At 35.3% G+C, this 23,120-nt stretch overlaps 1 protein-coding gene across 5 annotated transcripts in view; it reads left to right on the forward strand.

Moving 5' to 3' along the window:
- conu (Rho GTPase-activating protein conundrum) overlaps nt 1-23,120 on the forward strand; it is an 87,999-nt gene that overhangs the window by 56,560 nt on the left and 8,319 nt on the right. The window contains exons 1-2 of one of the 5 annotated variants that reach the window (XM_028320049.1): nt 4,006-4,071; nt 13,887-14,125. In XM_028320049.1, coding sequence (XP_028175850.1) covers nt 4,038-4,071; nt 13,887-14,125 — 273 coding nt within the window. In that variant the 5' untranslated portion in view covers nt 4,006-4,037. Of the gene's footprint in view, nt 1-4,005; nt 4,072-4,793; nt 4,928-9,187; nt 9,368-13,886; nt 14,126-17,696; nt 18,021-23,120 lie in introns of those variants that run through there. The other 4 variants (XM_028320047.1, XM_028320048.1, XM_028320046.1 and 1 more) reach the window with 4 other exon arrangements.

The following is a 23,120-nucleotide window of genomic DNA, read 5'->3' on the forward strand; positions in this document are numbered from 1 at the left end:
AGTTTTTATTGGCCGGTCATAGTGTGTAGTGATCTTGGCTACACAGGAGTTACAGCGGTGGGAACGAGAGGTGGGAAAAATTCCGTAAAAAGGTGTTGATATTGTGTTGATATCCTAATAAAAGACACAGGTTCTTGGTTCTTGTTATATTCTTACTTGAAACTTTACTAACAGAGTCTGATTTAGGAACTAATCAGAGGAGTTAGTTAAGTAAAAAATGCCATTTCCATGTTTTTGGGTCTTTCTAAGTTGGTCATAATACACCGTGTATTATGACCAACTTTGTTTAACTTAGTCACTAATAATTCAGACTATTAATAAATTTGTTGCAAACTATTAAAACTACATAAGAGAGTTTCGACGATACGAGGTCAAAAACTAGTACAAATCACGTTTAATATTGGTTCATCCTTTATGAAAAAACTACTGATCAAAAAATGTGTCTTAAAAACTGGCCTTCGTCCATAGAAGTCGCCAGAACAAATAAAAGAAAATAAATACTGAATTGATTAAAATAAGGATTAAGAACACACATGTAGGAATGAGGAAATCAATTAGTGAATCGTCAACAAGCTGTAGATCACTATTAGCATTCCGCGCATGCGTACGCGACTGTTTAAGACGACATTTTTACTTTGGCTCGTCAACAATCCTATTTGGATTTGAACCGAGTTTACAATACTTTTTGTTTGAAATACCTACTTGCTATGAATTCTTTGTGATTGAGGAAAAACGTATTTTATTGCGTATTGATTTTTGCGATGTTTATCAATAACGTAAACAACTCTAAATTTTTGTTGCAAAAAATAACCTATTACAGCTAAATAGGAAGTGGACAGTGTTTGGATTGATATGTTTTCGTCCCAACTTTTCAGGTTTAAAACACTCCAAAGAATAAAGATTCCATGTTTCAGAAGGTACCTACCTACTTTCAGTAGTATTTTTATGCTCTTGTCTTGAAAAAAAAAACATTTTGCAGATAAGGTGGCCTAACAATTACGTGGAAAATTTAAATTTGCACGTGCGCTCTAAAATAAACGTAAAAATGTTTCAAAATATAGCGTATCTCAGTGCGGAAAACAGGCATCATGTAGGTAGATGAAGCAATGAAGCATTGTAAGGCATGAGGTATTTTTTTTCTACAAGTGCCTTAATACAGGCTACACACATAAACCCGCCGACATGAGTCTTCGACTTTTGACATGTTGATGTCGGCGGGCTTGGTGTTTAAAGTCCTTAACTGCCACAAGCGATACTTGACTAAAAGAGATCCATCAATATGATTTTATTACCGAAGCAATAATTTTCTCATATTTATTTAATTGTGCCTCCAAAAGCCTCCACATTGGCACACAGCTCACAACCAGTCTGCTTAACACACTATCCCCGTTCAGATTCCAACGGTACATCCTTAAACGAACCATTGTTCCGTTTGAGTGCATTGATATCATTTTCACTGGTCGCCATATATGCTGAAGGCTGTGAGGGTCAATACGATTGCTTTGTTTCATTCTGTCTGATTATTCACCATAAGATACTGTTACAAAGATGTTCATGTGCTGTTGTAAAAAGAAATCTTGTGAAGCACGAAATATGTTCAGAATCCCTTCTTTGTCCTTTTGTAACATAAGTAAATTGAAGTCAGAATATGGTTCATCACTTGCAAAATTCAGAAACTATTTCTTTCAGTTTATTTCAGACCATAAGATAGGTATTTACTGTCCATAAAAAAATACATGAATAATGTAAAAGTAAAAAGTACTTGGATTAAAAGATGTTAAAATAGGTATTCAGTAGTAAGTCTGCTGTCTATGTGACACCCACTAGAGTTGTGAAAACCCACTCGAAAAAGAAAGGCATCAGCTATTGTACCTAAATAAATTGCGGTCCAATTGCTTTGCGATAAGTATCTTTACACAACCAGGTTAAGCTTGGATTTGAAAGTATTAATTAGCGGCTATTTGGAAGCATAAATCTTCACGTTACGCCTACAAATAACCAATTAATTAATAAAGAGTAGTAGGTATCAGTGTCATTTTTCAATTTAAATCCATTTGTTGTAACTTGACACCAAAACACCGAAAGAAGTAGCTAAAAGCTTAACCTCGATCAATACAATAATACAGTAGTAAAAACAAAGTTTAGTTACATTGAAATAGTCGAATTGATTTCTTGTATTGCCTGATGAAGTAGTTTTTACTTATGGCTGCCGTGCAAAAACTTGTAAGTCAACAATAATCGAAAACAATACAGTTGCTATGAATTTTTTAATTAATTATTTATTAGACACGGTTAAATGAAACGTATTCATCTGAACTACTTCCTCGTATTCGCACGATTGTTTAGCAAAATTTGCAATTGGCACTGAACGGTATCTGACTTCCTGAGTTTGTGCAACCTTTGTTTGATATCGCACGCCAAACTGTTGTTAGTTACAAAGTTAATTTATTTGGTTCAGTTTTTAATTGGCTTTTGCTGTAAAATACTGTCAAGTGTGTTTTTTTATCTAATCGAATGAGAACGAAATTAATGAAGGTCTGTACTTCCTTTTGGCGAATATAGCTACAAAGACCCAATGGTTATGAATGAGCATTGTTTTCGTTTTACGAAGAGAAAGAACCTTTACCTGTAAAGGCATTGGCAATAATAAACCTAACGGTTGAGCTGGTGGTAAATCATAAATCTACTACGTCTAATATTGTCTCGTAGCAGATGGTATAGCAGTTTCGTCTTAGTAGTCCCTTCACTGAATGGTATTTTTTTCTAATAAAAATGGTATATGGCACGAAGAAGTAAAGCAGGTAGCTCTACTTACCGTTTATTTATTTATTTTATTTGTTTAACAATGTTTCAACAGCATTTGTATAAAACATTAGGAATTAGATAACCTAATGCACACCTACTGGTCCAATTACTCTTATCTAAATGGCGGTCGTGCTTTGTTGTGCGCACGCGCTCCTGACACACATGCATACATGTTATGGTGGCTGACCCCACGCCCTGGGTGAAATTCTAACTCGGATTAGGTACAGAGAGAGTAAGGAGTTTAGAAGACATGTATTGTATAAACCATACGTTTTTATGAGTCTTGTGTACGAGATGATGCCTAAAAAATGTTTCCTCAAGGGCTGCCCATTTTCAGGCAATCCAGCTAGAGAGCAGGGTACTTTTTCAGTGTATGTTTATTGCTTGATTTATATGATTACTAGCTTTCCGCCCGCGGCTTCGCCGGTTCAGTTGTTTAGGCGTGAAAGAGAGACAGACAGACAGAGTTACTTTCGCATTTATAATATTAGTATAGATTAGTATAGAAGTATAGATTACACACAGTGTGTAACTGTGTACTTTTAGCAATATAAAAATATGTAGGTATAAGATTAGATATTTGGAGCAATAGAGCGAAGTTCAATCTCCAAGGCACACTGAAATAGAGTAATAAAAAAATATTTGATATGAATTTGGTGATCCCCAGATTATGATAGATATGTAGGTATAAACCTACAATGACGTATTAATACATAATAATAATAATAAATCATTATTAATCATACAAGATTGGGTTACAATAACATTGATTTTCCAAGATCAAAATCTCTCGTACTCTACATTTGTCAAGATCTTATCGTCGCGTCGTGACATAAAAAGTTGTCGCATTGTGTATTTGTTACACAATATTGAAAAACCGTGTTACAATGATGGCAAAAAGTGACCAACTAACACTAATAAATTCTTCTAATCACCTCCATTACTACTGTACTATGTTTTGTTACGAATTATTAGCGAAAAAAGTGAGTTCTATTATTAGAGGCACTCCATTGAGCGTTGAAAATAGACGCGTCTAAATACACATTTGAAATACGTCAATCGTATTGAAAATAAGATAAACCAGTCACGAGCTTGGCTTTTATTGATATTATTTATCTGGACCATCGAGCCCTTATCTTTCTGCGCAGAACAATAGCCTTCAGTCAGGTTTATGGATAGAGGCAGAGAGGTTGTTCATAGAAACAAAAGTTCGGTATTAATGGGACCCAACGATGCAGTTGCTTCTTTTGCCCGCTCTTCCATTCAGTAAGTTTATTCTTTGATAGTTGTCCGCCGTTTGTCTGGTTTGATGAATGAAAATTCACAATATTTTTAAGTTTAAGGGATGGTGCAATTAGTGGCTAAGACAGTATACAGCTTCTAGGTGGGAGCTTAAAATCACACGTGTCTTACATACCTGTTTATTAATTAGTAGAGTTTGTAAATGAAGGATTAGATTTTTTGTTTTTCAAGAGGTTAGTTAGTATTAATAAATGTGTGCGATTTTGTTTTTACATTATAAGGTCTTGTAGGATAATATGTGTACATGGTGTGCTCTCACCTTACCATAATAATTTATGAATTTTCTTTTTTATGATTGTTGTTTCGTCAAAAATATTTAACAAGTATGAATAACTACTTACTCAAAGTATTATGACATAACATTTAGCTGTATCTAGATTATTTCAAAAGTAACTATTCTTAAAATAGTTAGGAAAGTGTTGGTTTTTAACACTGACGTTTTTATGACGTCGTTCGGTGTCAGCCCTTTTAAACTCCAAATACGGTCAAGGTCATAAAATGTACAGCGGTCCCGACATTCTCTTTGAATGGTTGTTTTTATTTGTTTTGGGCCTAATGATCGCTTTCGCCTATCTATTGTGACTACCGTCCTTTGTGAACATTATGGGTTTATTGTCAAACCTTATCAGCAGTAAAAGTTTCATTTTTAAAGTTTCGAGATTTTTGACTTAGTTTGCTTTGGGACTCCGGCGTGATCGTGTCTAGTGTCGTGGATATTTTGTGGACAGTTTATGTGTTATGTGAATTCAGTGGATCATGGTGGTGTTAGTCAGTTATAAACTACGGGATTTCCTGTACATCTCTGATGGCTCTGAAGGCGGTAAGCTTTCGTATTGGAATACTTTTTTGACATGAATTTTTTGATTTATGATTGAATCTTGAAATCAGACTTTAATATGGCCAATAATACCCGATAAAACGGGTCTATTTTATGAACCCAAAATCCAGTCAACTACATTAAATTCCAGTTTTTTTATGTTAATTCAATTTAAGCAAATACAATCTTTGGCGCATAATAACTCTATCAATAATGAATATGATACTTGAGTTTCGATATAAAGATTTTCATTAGGTATACGAGCTTAAAAAGTCCAAATTGAGATCTTAACTCCTTTTGGTAGACCTCGTGGGGTTTGTTGCCAATAGGAATGTAGAAACGGGAGCGAATAAAGACAAGAAATGTATCCGAGAGACGCGCGACGAATATAGTGCGTCTAGACGCAGTGCGGCACACATTCCGGAGGATGCGCTTGCGACGTGGTTTTTTTGACGGATAAAGTTTCTTACGACGCACGAAAAAAAAGTTATGGCAAAGTTTTCTTTATAATATCAAGCCTCAGTATCCTTTTACATATTTTCATTAGACTACAGTAGATATTTTAAGTAATTAATACTTTCTTACTACCTTTACTTTTCGTGCCTATCGGTACTGAACTAGTACTAGGCAAATACCTATTTAGGTAAATATTAATTACAGCACTGTAGGATGTAAGACGAATGTATTTCACATTTTATCATTTATTTACATGTAAAATATGTTTTATTTAATAAAAGGCTCAGCATTGTATGATTAGAAATGGTCTAAATTCCGTATCTTAATTTAAAAGTCCAAAGTCTATAAATAAGGACGTAACAACGGCGCGAGCGCATCCCGCCCGCCCAAACACGCTTCACGAATCTGTGATCACATGGAATTATAATAAAAATAACCATTTAAAAACACGTTGCAAAACCGCGTATTGTTTACAACTTTATCAAGTCGTAAATAATACTTACTATGTATTATGATTGTCAATTAAACACAAACATTTTGACCTAAAAATGAAATCTACATTAACTTTTCCCCAGTTTATGTTCTATAGACACTTCCTCCACTCACGTTTACGATCGGAAACGGTCTGAATTTAACGCGCGTCCGTTAATCTCAGGTAAAAGCCCGTGCACACTTAATATTTTTTAGAAACGAACTCATAATTATTGGCAACTAGAAGCAATCACAACTTTCATTGCGTTTATTATTACTCTTCATAAAAGTTTTCAAGCATAAAATTTCCACTTTTATGTGATTTATTTTTCTCATGCCTGTTTAGTTGTAACAATTGAGGCTACATAGACTTTGATCTAATCGTTTAAATTCCTAAAAAACTTGGAAAAAATACACCTACTTAGTTACGACGAGTCACCTTTCCCACTGACAGCATCTCTGTTATAGGTTAAAAACAACCTGGAAATCGAACCCACAACCTCTGATTCAGTCTGCTAAAATAAGATAATGTAAAGTTCAAAGTGTGCACGCACCGTAAGTGCCTTTTCACACGTTCCGGTTGCCGGCTATCCGGCGCCGGGTACCCGGTCGTGAATGTATGGGCATGCCGGATTAATTACGCCGGAACATGTGAAAGCTACGTACCATGCCCATACACTTCACCACCGGGTACCCGGCGCCGGATAGCCGGCAACCGGAACGTGTGAAAAGGCACTAAGTCTATAAATACGCCCGGCTCTCGCGCCGCCCGCCCTCGCATCGCGGCGCAGTCGGGCGCGACACGACGCGCGCTACGCCGCGAGTGACGTCACGTACTAGGGCGGATCGGAAAAATGTAAACACTGTGATTTGCCAGAAAAAAGATTTTGTTTATTTATTGATCGTGGTTGATAAGGTGACAGGGAAATACCTATTGGGAAAATAATATTTTATTTACAGTTATTTTGTGCAATAAATAGTGGTAAACGCACTGATTTGATTAACATCCAACAGATATTATCTACGATTTCGCTAACGGTTGCATTAATGTGAAAATATTTCAGTAAAGGATTTTTAGGATTAAATCAGGAATTTGTTGTTTTAATTTAATTAATTTAGTTTGATTATTGCGATGTCTATATTGTACCAAAATACTTTTAAATTCTATTAATAGTTAATGAGTATTGATTCTATTGGAACTAAGAGTACATTATTTAAAAAATGTTGAGTTTACGAAGTTGGTAGCAATTTATTATAAAAAATATGTCATTAATTTATTTGTTTTGTTCCTGCCGACGTTGATTGACGTTAATATACACGCACATAGAATATATTACTGTATGTCTATGTATAGTTATTCAATTAGCTATGACACTGATCAATATTCTAGTGCATGTTTCCTTGTGATTATCATATAGATCACAATATAGTTAATTCATTGGTAGTTCAAGTAAGATGACAGATAGACGTTGGTATCTTGGTCTCGCTAGAGGAAAGATAACTGTGATAAATAAAAAATAAAAACAGTGCAACGATTATGTAGTGCAATTAAAATGTGAAGTGTTCTAGTGCTTTAAAGACTTGTGCCATTGATTTACTTATCTGTTTTAAAAGTCGAATAAAAGATTATTCCCTAAAAGGATCTTCCCAAAAGATAGTAGAGAAATTGCTAGCAATCTATTCTATTTGTGTGAGTAACATTGCGAGATTGGTCTGGTTCAATTGTTCATCGACACGTCACAGTGCTTCCTTTGACGTTTTGGTGACTAACTCTAGACGCCCCTACAATTTTATCAGTCTTGGCAAGTCTTTGTATCTCCCACGCTGATTACTGAATGCACTTTTTACGTGGTTCATTCATTCTTACTCCCTGAATGAGGTCGCTATCTTTTGAATCCGAAACAATGAGGATCATTTCGATTTTTAGCTGTGAATGCAGATTTATAGGGCTAAGAAATCCTTAATATACAGTCCAAAAATTTTTGTTCTACGACAAAAATTGACGAAGTTATGGCCAAATTACTAAAAAAGTTCACTGACCGCCCGGCGCGGGAACGATGACGTCACTATATCCGATCCGAACGCTGCCGGCGTACTGCGTGGATAGAAAATATTTTTTTCTAGCCAAACTATCAGTTTTAGAGAAAAACTTGTAATGACATTTATTCATCAGAATAAAGTAAGCTATCGATAGGTAATTTTTAAAAATAGAAATTGTGAAAAATATCGCAAAAAATCCATACGCTCATACCATTCAATGGAACGCGGAGACGCGTTTGGGGTCTCCGCGGTGGTATATTTGGCGATTTATTCAAATAAAGTGTACATAAGTGTTGTTAGTCATATCTTCTTCCAAGTATAATATAAAAATATTAATTATTAATTTATTTACTTCTAACAATAAGGTATAGCTGAGGCAGATACACTCTGCCTAGGCTACAAGCAAGACATTGCTATGAAGATCATTTCGATGTACACGCAATACCTAATTTAGTTTTCTGAGTTTAACCTACGTACCTACCTATCTATTCGCCGTTCCCATGGGCGGGCCAGCTGCTGCAGGAAAGGACAGCTGCTCCCTCCTGGAAATTATTTAATCGTAGCCTAGAAGCTGGGTATGACTCCCCCGCCCGCCCCCTCCTCTCCCCAGGTCATAAACTGGGCATGACTTCCCCTTCGGCCAGAAGTTGGGTATGATTTACCCCCCCTCCCAGGCCAGAAACTGGGTATGACTTGACTTGACCCCACCCTCCCCCAGGCCAGAAGCTGGGTAAGGCTAGCCCCTCCCCCCAGCCCATAAGCATAAGCTAGGTATGACTCCCCCTCGGCCAGAAGCTGGGTATTACATACCAAGGCCAGAAACTGGGTATTAGCATCATATTATGTATAATTATGTTCAATACAAACAATCATTAAGTTACACTCACCCCAACCGCGTCTCCGCATTGCATCGAATCCTATGAAAATGTGGTTTTTGGACATAGCAATACTTATTTTTCACAATTTTTATTTTTAAAAATTACTGGTCGATAGGTTACTTTATTTTGAAGAATAAATGTTATTAAAAGTTTTTTTCTAAAACTGATAGTTTAGCTGGAAAAAAATATTTTCCATCCCAATAGTACGCCGGCTGCGCTCGATTCGGATATAATGACGTCACGCGGCCCTGCGTACGTTGACTTTTAGCGGCAAAAACGGCCTATGTTTATTACTTAATATCTTCGTAAGTAATGGTCCGATTTGGATAATTCAAAAAGATATATCTTTCTTATGTCTTAAAGATTAACGTAGATACTAGTTTTATTGAATTTTCTACAACAGTACTGATCCTCATTGACTGTCGGCAGCGTTCGATAACGTTTGGCGCGTAAAACAAAAGCTAGGGAGTCATGGCTTTAGTTTTTTTATTGTAATGTAAAGTGAATATTATCTTTTTGTGTTATTAGTGGCCAGTAATCGCTTTGTTAATGTGTGTTATGGGTGCGCTATGCCGTTTCCATGCGAAATATGTTATCGGTGAGTTACTATTGTCTGTGGTAAATACAATACTTATGTAATTAACTTACTAAATTATGTATTAAGTAATTCATTAATAGATTAATATTAACGGTAGCTATTACTAAAACCTAACACACCCTACCTATACACAAAGCTTATTAAAAGATAGGTGTATTGAATATGTACTTGCGTTTTGCACGTAAACGTATCCCTCGTTTAAACCAATAACTTTACGCTCCATACAAGGTAAACTGCTTCTCACGCGAGAACAATGGCAATTGAAATGGACGATAAATCCTCTGAAAGATCGCAGAATGTTTACAGAGGGCTGCTACGGCGATCCAGTTGCATCCGGTGTTAGCTTGAGTCAGGTGCACACTGTAAATAAAGATTAATTCCTTCAATCTACTTGATCTTTAGTGTATCCATGTTAATTTTTTATAATGTTTTAATGTTAATATTTTCTTTTGCATGCATAAATTATGCTACACATCTGTCTCCTTTTCAACTTTGACTGTACAACCTAGCTTTAGAAACTTTAAAGGCCAATGTATAAGCCACTTAATTTTAAGCTGCATGTGTCAAATAAGGCTGTATGTTTCTTTAATAAAGATAAATAAATAAATATACAGTACTCTTAGTCTTTTTGTATCAGTCTTTAGTTCATATTAAAGGATTCTCTTTAAATATGAGTTTTTATCTTTATGTAAAAGCTTGTCTAACTCTATTCTGAGTTAAATAAAAAGCATTATTTGATAGAGCGCTACTTATTGAAACGGAAAAGCTTTAAAATATTTTGACGAAGCTTAATCGGTAAAATAAAGTAATATAGGTACTTTGGATTTAATGAGCTCGCGAACAGTTTACGGTGCACGCCCTTAACCAAAGACCTTTTAAGGTTTGCAAAGTTTTCCTTTACTGAAAATTCAAAATATCTTGGAATTTTAATTAAATCTAATCCGCCGTAAATAAACTTTTATTATATGTAGGTATAATAAAAGTTTCTTTACGTACGATACGTTTTTCTATTGCTAATTACAACCACATAAAATGCCACAGTGTTTACTTCACATACAGTGGCTGTACGTTCATCACTTCCTTCTCCATTTTACCGCTCTATTGCGTACACAACACACACAAGCCTATAAAATAAAGCTCCAGTGCATTAATCGCTAGTTCCGCGATATAAATAGGCGGTAACAAGCGCATCCTGTGGCGCCCGCGGCGCGTGCGTCGATGCAGTGCAAGGAAAGTGGAGTTTTATGGTTTAATTGATGATGATTGACTAAAACGTCAACAACGGCCGTAATCTAACGTTTATTTATGTATAAAGGATAATGGTTGTTATTCCTTTAAGAATTAAAAATATGTACCTCGGTTGTGGTATTTTAGTTGTCGTTACGAGTATGTACTTTGAAAATATTATTGTCATTTCAAGTTGAAAAATAGTTACTGTTGCTACAGTTATATTCATTTGATTACGATACATCCTTCATTTTAGTCGCTTAAAAACAGCAGCTAGTTTTTCGTACTTAGTTCTATAAAATTTTCCCTGTTTAGAAAGACAATTTTGCTAATTCCTTTATGTTCTTACGGATTTTTTTATACACCACGAGCAAGCTCTTGGCCTGTATCTCATCTGATGGGAAGTGATGATTACGCCGTAGGTAGGTACTTACATTTCAACTTATTTGCCTATAGAAAAAGCCTTTAGTGGCAATGGCGATGAGATCTTATTTCATAAGTATTCTTTGTTATTAACACACAGCTGTCCCTGAATTTCACGCCACCATTTTCTATCTAGCTAGGCCATAACATCATGGATTTACCCAGCCAACAGTAGTAGTATACGTGTTACAATTACTGCCTCAATGTAATGTCAAAGCTTTTAATGTTCACCTACTTGTCATCACCAATGATGGCCGACATGTAGATTGTAGATGGAGCGTTAAGGATAAACCGCTGGCTATCAAGTGTACCGTTCGCTGACATATGGAACGAACACGGCGGTATAATGGAAGGCTGTAGATAGGTAATGGATATACTTCACGCTTGGGAATCAATTAAATTAGATTTACAATTTTCATCCATATTCCGTTATCATTAGAAAAAGTCTTAACGAGAGTAGGCTTAATTTACTTGAGTTTCAATCGCCAGTTCGCATTTATAATTAAACTATTTTAAGTGACACTGAAAAAAGGCTGACAATGAGTACCGTGTCTGAGTTTCTTTACAGAATATATATTTACGATTAATACGGTATTATACTACTGTAATTTTGCTAGCTATCGAATGATACCAAATATTGGCATGTCAGTGTCAAGATGCCCAACCCATGCCATTTAAAGGAACAGGTGAACACTAACAAAAATAAAACTTTAACTCTTGCAATTTGTCGAGAGGCGGGTCGAGTCACACATTTGAAGTATTTTCGTCAATAAAATTGTCCATATCACGCCTTTAAAGTTTGATCACTACTTCCCCGGACACACTGTATAATACCGCTCGTCACTTGTTTTATTAATGCATGTACTCTAGTCTCTACTGTCAACGGGGTTGTGTTAAGTTACATGCACCAGTTTAAATGCTGACTACTACCATTTCTGAAACAGTCAGTTGTGACTCATCCGAGTGAGTGCGTCCGGTGAATGGCCTGAATTGCCTACTTCAGTCGTAATTGGAACAAAACAATATTAATTAAGTTTTACTGTGGTAGATAGCGACCACAAATAGACAGTAACTAGATGCTATCAATCAACAACTATTGAATTAAAACAATAATAATAAAGTTTTTATTGCGGTAGATAGCGATCATAAATAGACAGTAGCTAGCGTATTGATAGCATCTATAATTATTCTAGATGCTATCAATACGACTACATAAAAAAGGATTATTAAGTAATTATATCGCACATATTTTTTTAAACTTGAATATTTCGGGTGGTTTACGGATTTGGTTTCACAAAGAAATCATCCCGATCTTTTCATTTCCTACAGAAAAATACTATTCTGTTACCAGTTTAGCCAAAAATGCATCAAGGGTGAATCAGAAGTTCAGAAGGCAGACATGCCTATTTTTAGTGGGGATCGCACGCGCAGCGTATCCTGCCTGCTTTTCGTTATCCTTGTTAGCGAGTTTTGTTTGACATCAATGATAAGCAAGAAAGCATGTTGTGTGGTCCTATTATCCTCTTTTGTCTAATGCTTAGGTAATTATCCTCTTTTTATAAGGCTACACTAAGTAATTTTATTACTTTTTATATTAGTTAATGTGCAACTACGCTTTATAATACTTGTACTTAAATTAAAACAATTTTAAATGTTCATTAGAGTGGATTTGATTGTTTCTTTTCGTTTCAGGATTGATTAGCGGTGTTTTTCTTATTATTTTAGTCCTATGCCTATCTACTTACTATCATTAGCATTTAAGGCCATATTGAAAGACTTCAATGCATTTCATGTCTGCCTGCCTATTCATATTCATTACAGTTTTGTTAGTCAATTTACTAGCATTCTGTATGAAGAAACCAGCAGCTACATTATTCTGTGAATTATGGCTTCCTTATTTTTATGGGGTAAAAAGATAATGATGGTTGTGGCGAAAAAACTATAATCAGCATCATTAAGGAAATAGTCGGAATCGAACCTAGTAGTTGCGGTATACCGTGTTGAGATTATGAGCATAATAACTATACCATGATACTACGTGCACGCATGGATAGAAAAAATGTGCGGAAGATTTGCGCGCGCGCACAAAAACATAGGTAGAGCGTGAATTATGTTTGAAGGGCGAATTTTTTATTACATTGCGCTCTTAACACATAATCTTGATTATGTATGAAACTGTACGTATGAAAATAGCCCTTAAATGCAATTATTGAATCCTTACATTATTTTAAATGTATGTTGTTACAAACCAATGATTTAAATTACTGTTAACCACTCCATTGACCAATGCTATTATAATAATTTTAAATGACATTAATTACAGGATGTTTGTCATTTTAGAACTCTACAACACGTTCGAAATAGTTTTAAAGGTCGTAAAAAATATCATAATTTCATCAAACGATTCTTAGTCGTCTACCTCCTATTAAAATATCTCTAATAAAGTGTAGGTAGCAATGATACGATAGAATCGTAAAACAGGATAATAAAAGTTAAGTAGCTCAGAAATCATAAATCGAAATTGCCTATATTTATTTCTTACTTCAGTACTCACCTGTCGGTACTAAAACATAGGCGTCTACCTACCTAGGTCATTAAAGCTGTTTAATATTAATTAACAATAAATAACTTTTCGAAAATAGCTGCCCTTTAACTCGTTTTTAATTACAAATGGTAATTGTTTTTAAACCATATCGCGCCATCTACTGACATCAATTTGAAACCATTCTGACAGATTTGCAATTGCATTCGAATTTCAAAACTTTCCTGTTGACGTTGACACAAATTAACCTCTTTAAAAAAATAATTGCCATTACAACAAAAGAAAAAGAAGAATTTCAAAATTGACGGCCATCTTTGATTGTTGCAGAAGGCGAATTAGAGGCGGAATGGCTGCAAGCGGCGGGCCTGGGGTCCCTCGCAGCGCCCTTCCAAGCTGGCCTGGAGGTGACGGAGGCCCAACTGGGTGAGGCTGTCAGGCCTTTGCCAAGGGAACAGGCCGCGGCCGTCAGGCGGCGCGTGCGCCGGCTCAACAGAACTGTGAGGAGGAAGCGGGCTGCTTCCAGAGCGAAGAAGCCTGATATACGCGATGTGTTCAGGGATCTCGAGGTGAGTGTCTTTCTCTTTTACACTAGATGGATTCAGTTCTCGGTCATACTTGTAGACAAAATAAGGAATAGTTTAGGTCATCTTGGAGGACACCACGCACTTTGAGATTTCTAGGACTAAACGAATGATAAAGTAAGTAAGAGTAAGTATGAGCACTGCTGCATAGATCGCAAAAATAGACCATTCTATTGTAGTTTGGAAACACAACGCCTGAAACAACAAAGTCCCAAGTTTCATTGAAGAGAAGTTACTTATGGTAAAGTTGATGTGACGAGTACTTGTGTGCAGTCAAATACCTGCCTTGTTATGCATAAAAAAAACTTTAACAACAAATCAACTAAAGTGATAACCTGCACTACTTAACAAATCACGGTCTAGCCACGAGACTTTATAAAGTCGGCAAGTTGAATACACGTGTTCACGTAAACAACGATTAGGATAATCTAATTTTAACGAAACGATTTAAATCTCATCGTAACTCGTTTAGAACGGACCAATTCTCAAAAGATAATTACTGAAGAATGCGCTTGAAACATTGGACGGCAAGACAGACAGGTGTCAGAAAGAGTTAGGCCTCTTCAAAATAAGTTGAATGTTCTAGATCAAGTTGTACCTCCTCTTGTCAAGAACTGTCAGGCATGTAGCCGAGCTAGACATCAAGTCTCCAGCAAATGCAATCTAGTTTGTGTTTTAATTTCGTCTACCAAAGTCGCTTTTTGATTGGACCGAGGTCGTGATTGGTATGCATAAACTGATCTGCGTATTGAGATTGTTTAAATATGTGTGTGTCACGACTGGTTTGGCTCTGTCAAGTTTAAGAGCGTTTTTTTGGTGGTTTCTACGAGACCGTTACTGAATCCGACCCGACGGGTTTGCGCGTGCGGCTGTTGACTGCTCAGCTAGAAATGTAGCAATGCTTTTAATTATAGTACAGTTAGTTGACAAGATCGTCAGGAACTTTAATAAGCAGGCGCTAGTCTGAGTGTCAGGGCTGACAATGCTTAAAACTAATAGCAATACAAGTTAATTAATGTCATTAATAGCTGTTAAACCTGAGTTAAAATTTATTAATTAGGAAATAATGGAAAAAACAATAAGATAACGTAACGGAATTAACCTCACTCCAACTACTGTTTTCATACCACTGTTATGACTATCCATTGATTTGATATGAGGATGTAATCATAAAAATAATTTAAGAGCACCATATTATAAAACACTGTTTAGTCTGTTTTCATCAAATGAAAATAATTTCAGAAGAGCAATAAAAACGTAGAGTCTACGGGACTATTCCCACCACTGCAACTCCTGTGTAGCCAGGATCTACAGTTTGACCGCCACAAAAAAACGTCCGTTGTCCCGGGGGAAAGTTAAACTGTCATTGGACCCGCAACGTAGAGTCTGATGATTTTCATTTTAAAGTGCGACCACATTTTCTCGTTCAGTGTAACTCAGCAAATTGTGAATCACGGATTTCCCAATCGAGACCGTAACTTGTTCGTAAAATCAGTAAAATGTACGAGGTTTAATTGGTTATGTACTTTACAATTTATTGTTCCTGTTCGATACTAAATGTGGAGCGTTTAAGTTTTAGTTCCGCTGCTAATTGTGAACTACTTAATTACTAGTGTTATATTTCGTAATAATGTATAAATTATGGTTCTCGTATTCTTTTCACCGAGTTAATTTATTTGTAGATATATTTTTATTATTTTCACTTTGCTATTACAACTAAATGAGGATGTAATCGCAATGATTTTCGATATTATTAAACAATTTTGCGGGAAAATAATCCACTGCTATTGAACCTTCGATTCACAATACCAATTAGATATCGGATCAGCGCAAAAATTACGTTTCGGGAAATAATCACCCACTTGAGAGTGAGTTCTTTTATTTAGTTGATAAGTATTTAACATAGAAGCATTGTCCAATACCTATAATTGTATACTCTATAGTTATTGCCCTTAAACACTGTCTTTACTTACATTAATAAATAATTAGTGGTAATTAGTAACAAACAACAGAAATAAACAGCTGTTTATAATATAAGCAATGGCTATAACGAATCAATAAGTATTCCCCAGACGTCGTAAATATAGGCTTTCGAGTCGGTCGTGTGAAAATTCTAGGTTATTGGCGGCATTTCCTCTCAGTGGGTACAGTCAGCTTGGAAAATATGTAGCCAAGGCTATTTTCGTTTCGAAAAAAGAAGTGGTCGTGATGTAAAATGCGTCATCGTCACTTTAGTCTACTGCGAGCCACTAAAGCTGAGTTGCACCAACTTACTATAACCATAACTTTAACAATAACCGGTGTTTTTGTATGGAGTTTGACAGAATTTTGCATTTGTTAAAGTTAAAGCAAGATGATTCAACTTAGCCTAAGTCTATTTTTTATACCTACTCTCATAACATAGATTAAGATGGTTGGAGGAAAGTTTAAAACCTAGCCTTGTCACACCTGCAGTGTAACCGGTAATAAGTAGACAAGTTCTTAAGAATACGCGACTTGTAAACGCAAGCAGACACCCTGAGGCGAGACGAGTGCCATGATGCAGACAGCTGCAGAGGAAAATTAAATATTTAAAGGAATATTTAAACTTACATGGACACATTTTAATATAACTGCCTTGTATTATTATAATAATGTGTGTACGGTCGCCAAGAGATATACCTACAACAAAATAATTAATTTTGGACTTTAAAGCTGTAGTAATAATTTAAAATCAATTTATTTTATTGCAGAGTGATATGCTGGCGACTGTACATAACATTCAACGAACGACTCTACATCACGAATAAAATTCTTTCACGATCACTATAAACATATATGTATTTACAAAGATCCTTAATCCATAGCCCCATAGAATAGTCAGGAAGTGGATAGATAATATTGCGGCAGAGTGTACCAAAGGTAGCAGGTCTCATGCTCATGTCCAATCAATCGAACGATTCTCATTGCGGTCGCGACGAGTTTGCAGTTATGTAGAGAAAGGGTTACAAATGACAGGTTATCACAGATCAGCGATATCATATAATTCTTGTTATTACAACAGTCAAAAATGAAGTAGGTATAATTTTCAAAGTAGTTATCAAAGTACGCATAAAGTTCAAAAGGTACACCTAAGTTTTGCAATGACGCATCTTAAGGGCACCACATTAGTATTCACTAGGGCAAAACAAACAATGGAAGATGGATTGCAAATAGCAAACATTACCTATGCAAATATATTAAGCACTATCAATCCTGTACCTACTCTAGTATCATCTATGATACATTAAAACTGTATGTTTGATTATTACAAATAGCCTCTACGTAATAAAATAGAGCTGGCCACCATTAAAATTGTTTCAAAACAAGCCAGTTATTAATGTACCTTACGTGACGGAAGGTGTATTAGGGGCACAGATAACTAACATCGGTGGTCATTAGATAAATACGCAATTAAGCCTCACAGACATTAGTTTGCTGGATAACCTCAGTTTTCGAACCTTACTGGCCAGATGAGGTCGTATTGTTTATAAAAACTCGCGCGACAATGTAGATAACACTGGAAGATCGAACTTTTTGGCCATATGAAAATAAAAAAAAACAAATGAAGAAAAAAACGAAACAATAGAGGATCATGTTCCCAGTTTAAAAAATAAGTGGCGCGCGCGAATAGTCAGCCGAAACGGACGTTGGCTGAACGTAAAATTGCTTTGCGTCCGGTAAATTTCAAAACCGAATTGAGTGTTGTTACACAGAGTGCTGAGTGTCGGTGATGCGTGCAGTTGTTTAGTTGTTTGTAAACAGTGGCATCATGATTTGTGACACGGTCCGCTCGAAGGTGTGTGAGAAGATGAACAGCTGTAAGGGGCTGGCGTTGGTGAAAACCTACTTGGATTCTTTGGTATGTTTTTTGATTGTGTGAGTTTGCTCGTGCTTTGTGATAAGGGAGTCGCTGAAACCTCGAAGTGCTAGAGAACGGTCACACTACAAGTAATAGACAAGTATACACTTGAAACTGGAGTATGTAGGAAGTGTGTTGGTAGACACATAACGTATTGTAGAGTTTTCCTGATAACTTTTGTTGACAGTTATTTTTGATAACGATTGTTTACTATTCGAATTTAACCTGCTATTATGAAATCGTCATGTCACATGTTTTTGTTAGCACGTCAATCATTTTAAAATAGACGCATTAGTTCGTATCGAGATAAAAACAAAACACAACTACCTACATATTTTTTGATTGATTTACATCTTCTCTTCAATCTAACATATTGTTATGAAAAATCTTATCTTCATCATAAGTAAAACGTATAATCTGATTATTTGTTTATTTCAATTGTATCTACAAGGTTTCCTACTAACTTTTAGTACAAATATTTATTAATCTGTATAGTAGATTTTAAGATACTAATACAAAGGTCCTTCTACCTATGGACAAATAAATAAAAAACTATCATAAGAACAATCAGTAGTATTAGCTGTAGTATAGAAGTGCACTTACATTAGGTACCTATAAACTATCCACTGTTTCAGTTTTAGTCTAGTTACATTTAATGCATAAATTAAAATCATCTAAAGCTTGTATTCTGAAACGCAATAACTTTTTCTGATGCTCTAATCTGACATAGGTCAAATTAATAGAGGCCATTGATCTCAGAATGATCCATGATGGTCATCATCCAATGGTCTTCTCCAATCTTAATTAGGAGTCTGTCCATCAGACAGCTGGTCGTTCCTTTAGTAATGATGCCATTATGACCGGATAACACGCATATTTCAGCTTCTCTGGACTAATGACTTTTTTAAAGATAAGCTTTGTATTTGAAATAGTTTTTTAATCAGACCATTTTTTAGTAAATGAACATCTACTTATTTTTAAAATTGTAACTTTTTTATGATATGGTTGGTTTCCCATTAATGTCGGGCTATCTTTTGGGTATCAAGAACGCCCTGGCTTGGTGTCTCGCGTGACAACGTCAGCTGCTATTCGAATCCCGATGGGGACATACTTCATGTATGATCACAAGAATTATTACACGCAGACATAGAATTTAGTTTATTTTCCTATCAATTTAAATACACATTATATTGACCCGTTATCTAGTTTTTATGGTACAATATTTATTTATTTATCTAATTACGATCGCTTATCTTGGTCAGCAAATCAATCTAGGTACATCTAAGATAATTTTAATGTAAAATTCGATTCGATAACTACTAGACGTTAAGACATTGATAAAAAGATGTTATCTTTTTATCTTATCTAGAAAAAATAATGAACCGGAGAGAATGTCTTTCAAAGAAAACACTTTTTAACTGTTATTAATTAAACCACACTATTAAGAAAACAGTTAGAATTTCTAGTTTGCAACTTAATCATCCAAGTAAAACAATTAAAATCATTTTAATTCCTTAAAGCCGATAATAACTATGTTGTAAGGCAAGCTATACATATTTGGGACCTGTAAAAGTGTCGTGAAAAGAGCCTACTTACATAAAAAAAAAATGTAATAGAGCTACTGTGAATTTAAATTCGAATGCAATACATAGAGTGACTGTTTTATTTTTTACCACTTATAACATGAAAATGGAAAACTACTGTGGTCTGTGCTAATGTTATGTAGAGTCTACAGCACATCTAATTCTACATTTTTGTTGAAAAATAACTCCTATTACAACTACAATACATGCCACAGAGTTAAACTTGATGAGCCGTCAGCACTCTGAATTATTACTGTCGGATGTTGCTGGACACGCGAATGCAGACTCACGTGTTAACTCATTCAATAAATTAACTAATATAGGTCATGGATTTAAATATACCGGCACTAATGCCACAGACGTGCTACATAGTGTATCTACAACTGTACAGTACAATGTCTGGATACATATTTATTAACCAATTAATTTTAGTTTTTAACTGGAAGGCGTTCTACTACTGGACCAAGATTTCCTATTTTCCAAGGGTTTCCTTAAACGGTAACCGTCCTGGAAATTTTTCGATTCTTTATTATGATGTAGTATATGATACTTTCAGAACTGCTTAGCCTTTGCGACTGAAAGTTGTAAAACTTGTAAACAAATAGTAATTTCGTTTACTGTCAGCAAATAGTTGTTTATTTAGTACGTTCGGTTTTATATTATTTGCTATTTTTAAAGGTCAGGTGCTTGTTGACAGGTCAATCATGTTTGTTTATTAGACGTTTCCCCTCTGATTATTTGAAGAAAATACTTACACCTACCAAGAATCCCATCACTGTTTTGAATTGACCTATTTTGAGAACTCAGAATCTATAATGGTAGGCTAGAGCTACCAATTTGAGGAATCATCGCGTTACTTTACTTCAAGTGTGAAAATTGTTATCTTTCTAGAATATCAGATATTTCTCATCAATAATACTGTAGGTACATCGTAAGAACAACCTCTTTGCGCAGGAAGGATATTGCTAATTAATTGTTTTCTAGATACACCGCTGCCTGTTGAGGTTGCATCGCCCAGGCATTAACAGATATAGGCGATGATTGAAGGTAATTTATGTACTCGCATTTGCCTGAAAAATCTTTAAGTAAGATGCATATTAAGGATCTTTGTAACTACAATCTTATTGTCAGAACATATAGGCGCAGAGCCAGATATAAAATTTAGTCGAGCTGAAAACTGAAACGTAAATCTTCTTTCAACAAGAGAACTGTGCTTTCTTTCTTTAACAAACAAAGATTTATCAGAAAGAAAAGTCGGCACTTAAGTATTATGACATTGACGTACACTAGGTACCTAAATCCCGTTTTTCCTCTAATTGACTAGTTAATTGTTTCATAACTTGAAACTGCTAACTAAGCCTAAACGCAGGCGCCTTGCGGTTTCTTAATCTGGCCGGTTTTTTCGAAATCACTAATTGATAAATTAAACAAATAAATTAAATGTTTGTTAACGCTAATGCTAGATGTAAATGTTTTGTTACTTGTTTTAATTAGTGCTAAACTAACAATATCGGGAAATAGGTACCTACCTACTAAGAGCCAATTTGCTTTCTAAATATTTATTAGTTTAAAAATAACGTCAATTTTTAAAGGTTCCTGCGAAAGTAAGATTGTCATTTTGTTCAGCGTCAATAGGATTGTTGATTAAGCTTCAGTAGACACTTAATCGCACTATTCGCACAGCGTAGCTTAAATAAGTTTTTGAGTTTTCTGTAAATTTACGCAGTAGCACGGGATCGACTGCCGACAAACTCTTCAGCAGTTTTGCAGATTAGTAATTGTAAGAAAAGCCAATGTAACTTTTATATTAAGTAGATAATTAACAAAAAGACAAGCTCTTACACTAAACAATAGCAATGTCTACGCCTGTTTAAAGACTCACTAAACTCACCAAGGAGTAGACGTACCTATCGTAAATAGGTAAATAGCCTAAATTATCATTGCCTTAATGACAATTTACTGCGATTAAGAAAAAAAATGCAGATTTTAATTCAAGACCGTAATCGCTGCTCTACGCTACGTCTTCGAATAGCATACAAACAGCAGCACACCACCTATGCATCTTTATCGACTCGAAATCTATAACGAATGTTGCATTAAACATAAATAACTTTAACAGGTGAACTAAATATTGCACCGTTTACTGCTACAGACTAAACAATAAGGCACAAATCTACGCGTTTACTCTGAAGTGTTGGAATCAATACCGAAAAGGCAATTTATTTTGTTCCGACAATAAGGTGTTCTCGGAAAATCACCGAAGTTGTTATCTCGAATATCGTATCGAAACAGTTGTTTGAAACGTTTGAATAATAATTTGATATCGAGACGTGAATTTAAATTACATTAAATTGACTTCATTGTCAACCGGATACCGGTTCTGTGTTTTGATAAAGGCTTTGTTAAGATAGTGCGTAAAATAACTTTTTGAATAAGGCTCTGGAATGAGCCTCATAATTGGAAATACACAAAATGTTTTGAGACAATTAAATTATGAGGAGGCACTAAGTAAGTATTGTTTACATTTGGTTTAATAGCCTAATGGCAGTTAATAAAATACAAAATTATTATGAATTATGTAAGATCCTGATAAAAGCAGTGGACAAGTAAACCTACTTGCCTACGAGTAAATTTATAACTAACTTGTCGATAAGTACCTTATATTACTTTTACCATAATAAGAGATTAATTATAAACTGACTAGTATATCTGCGTCATCAAAGAGACACAAGTCCTAGATTGCTGTCACATAAAGCCCTGAGAGCAGTAAAATGCGCCGCCACGCCGGAAGGCGCGGTAATAACTCTTAATATGGGCAAAACAGATCGTGCGCGCGCGCCTACTAAATTGATCTGTTCGTGGAAAATCGCGCTGTGCACAGCAGCAGATAAGAGATGAAAGATATAAATTGTATCATTTTATTCAAAAATACTTTATTGTTTTTGACAAGCTGCTTACAGACTCACAGAAAATCTAAAGCTCCAACAACTTTCAGGAGATGAATCTCTCAAATTAATTAATTACTCTTATCTTAATTAATATTATAATTAAGATTATCTTCATCGTAATTATAGCGTCCTTCGAGAAATTTGTAACCTTTTTCTTTTTGGTAGAGTTTTAAACGATGTTCAAGTAACATTCCCTGAAACTAGGTAGCTCTACTCTTTCAAAATTTTAAACTTTTCTGCAAATTAATGTTTTGAAACGAGACAAAAAGATTCAGTTGTTGGTTCTATCTGGTTGGGTCAATAATAGGTTTCATAGAATTATACGAAAGTTCGAAACTTTTTTATTATAAAATTAAGTCAAAGATGACTTTTCTTCATCGCTTCCAGTGTGTACTTAAGTCATATATTAGGAAACCGATCGGTGTTCGATTCGGAATGGGCTTCCTTATAGAACGTCTGTGCCGGGATTCCCACGACCTCACGAAGGAAGTATGGCCCACTGTTGGCAAAGATTAAAAAACTGTACATTTTCACTGATAGAAAAGAACGAAAATGTTCAACATCTACAG

Source organism: Ostrinia furnacalis, unplaced genomic scaffold (assembly GCF_004193835.3).
Source record: "Ostrinia furnacalis isolate ACB-3 unplaced genomic scaffold, ASM419383v2 OfSCF7348, whole genome shotgun sequence".
NCBI classification, from domain to species: domain Eukaryota; kingdom Metazoa; phylum Arthropoda; class Insecta; order Lepidoptera; family Crambidae; genus Ostrinia; species Ostrinia furnacalis.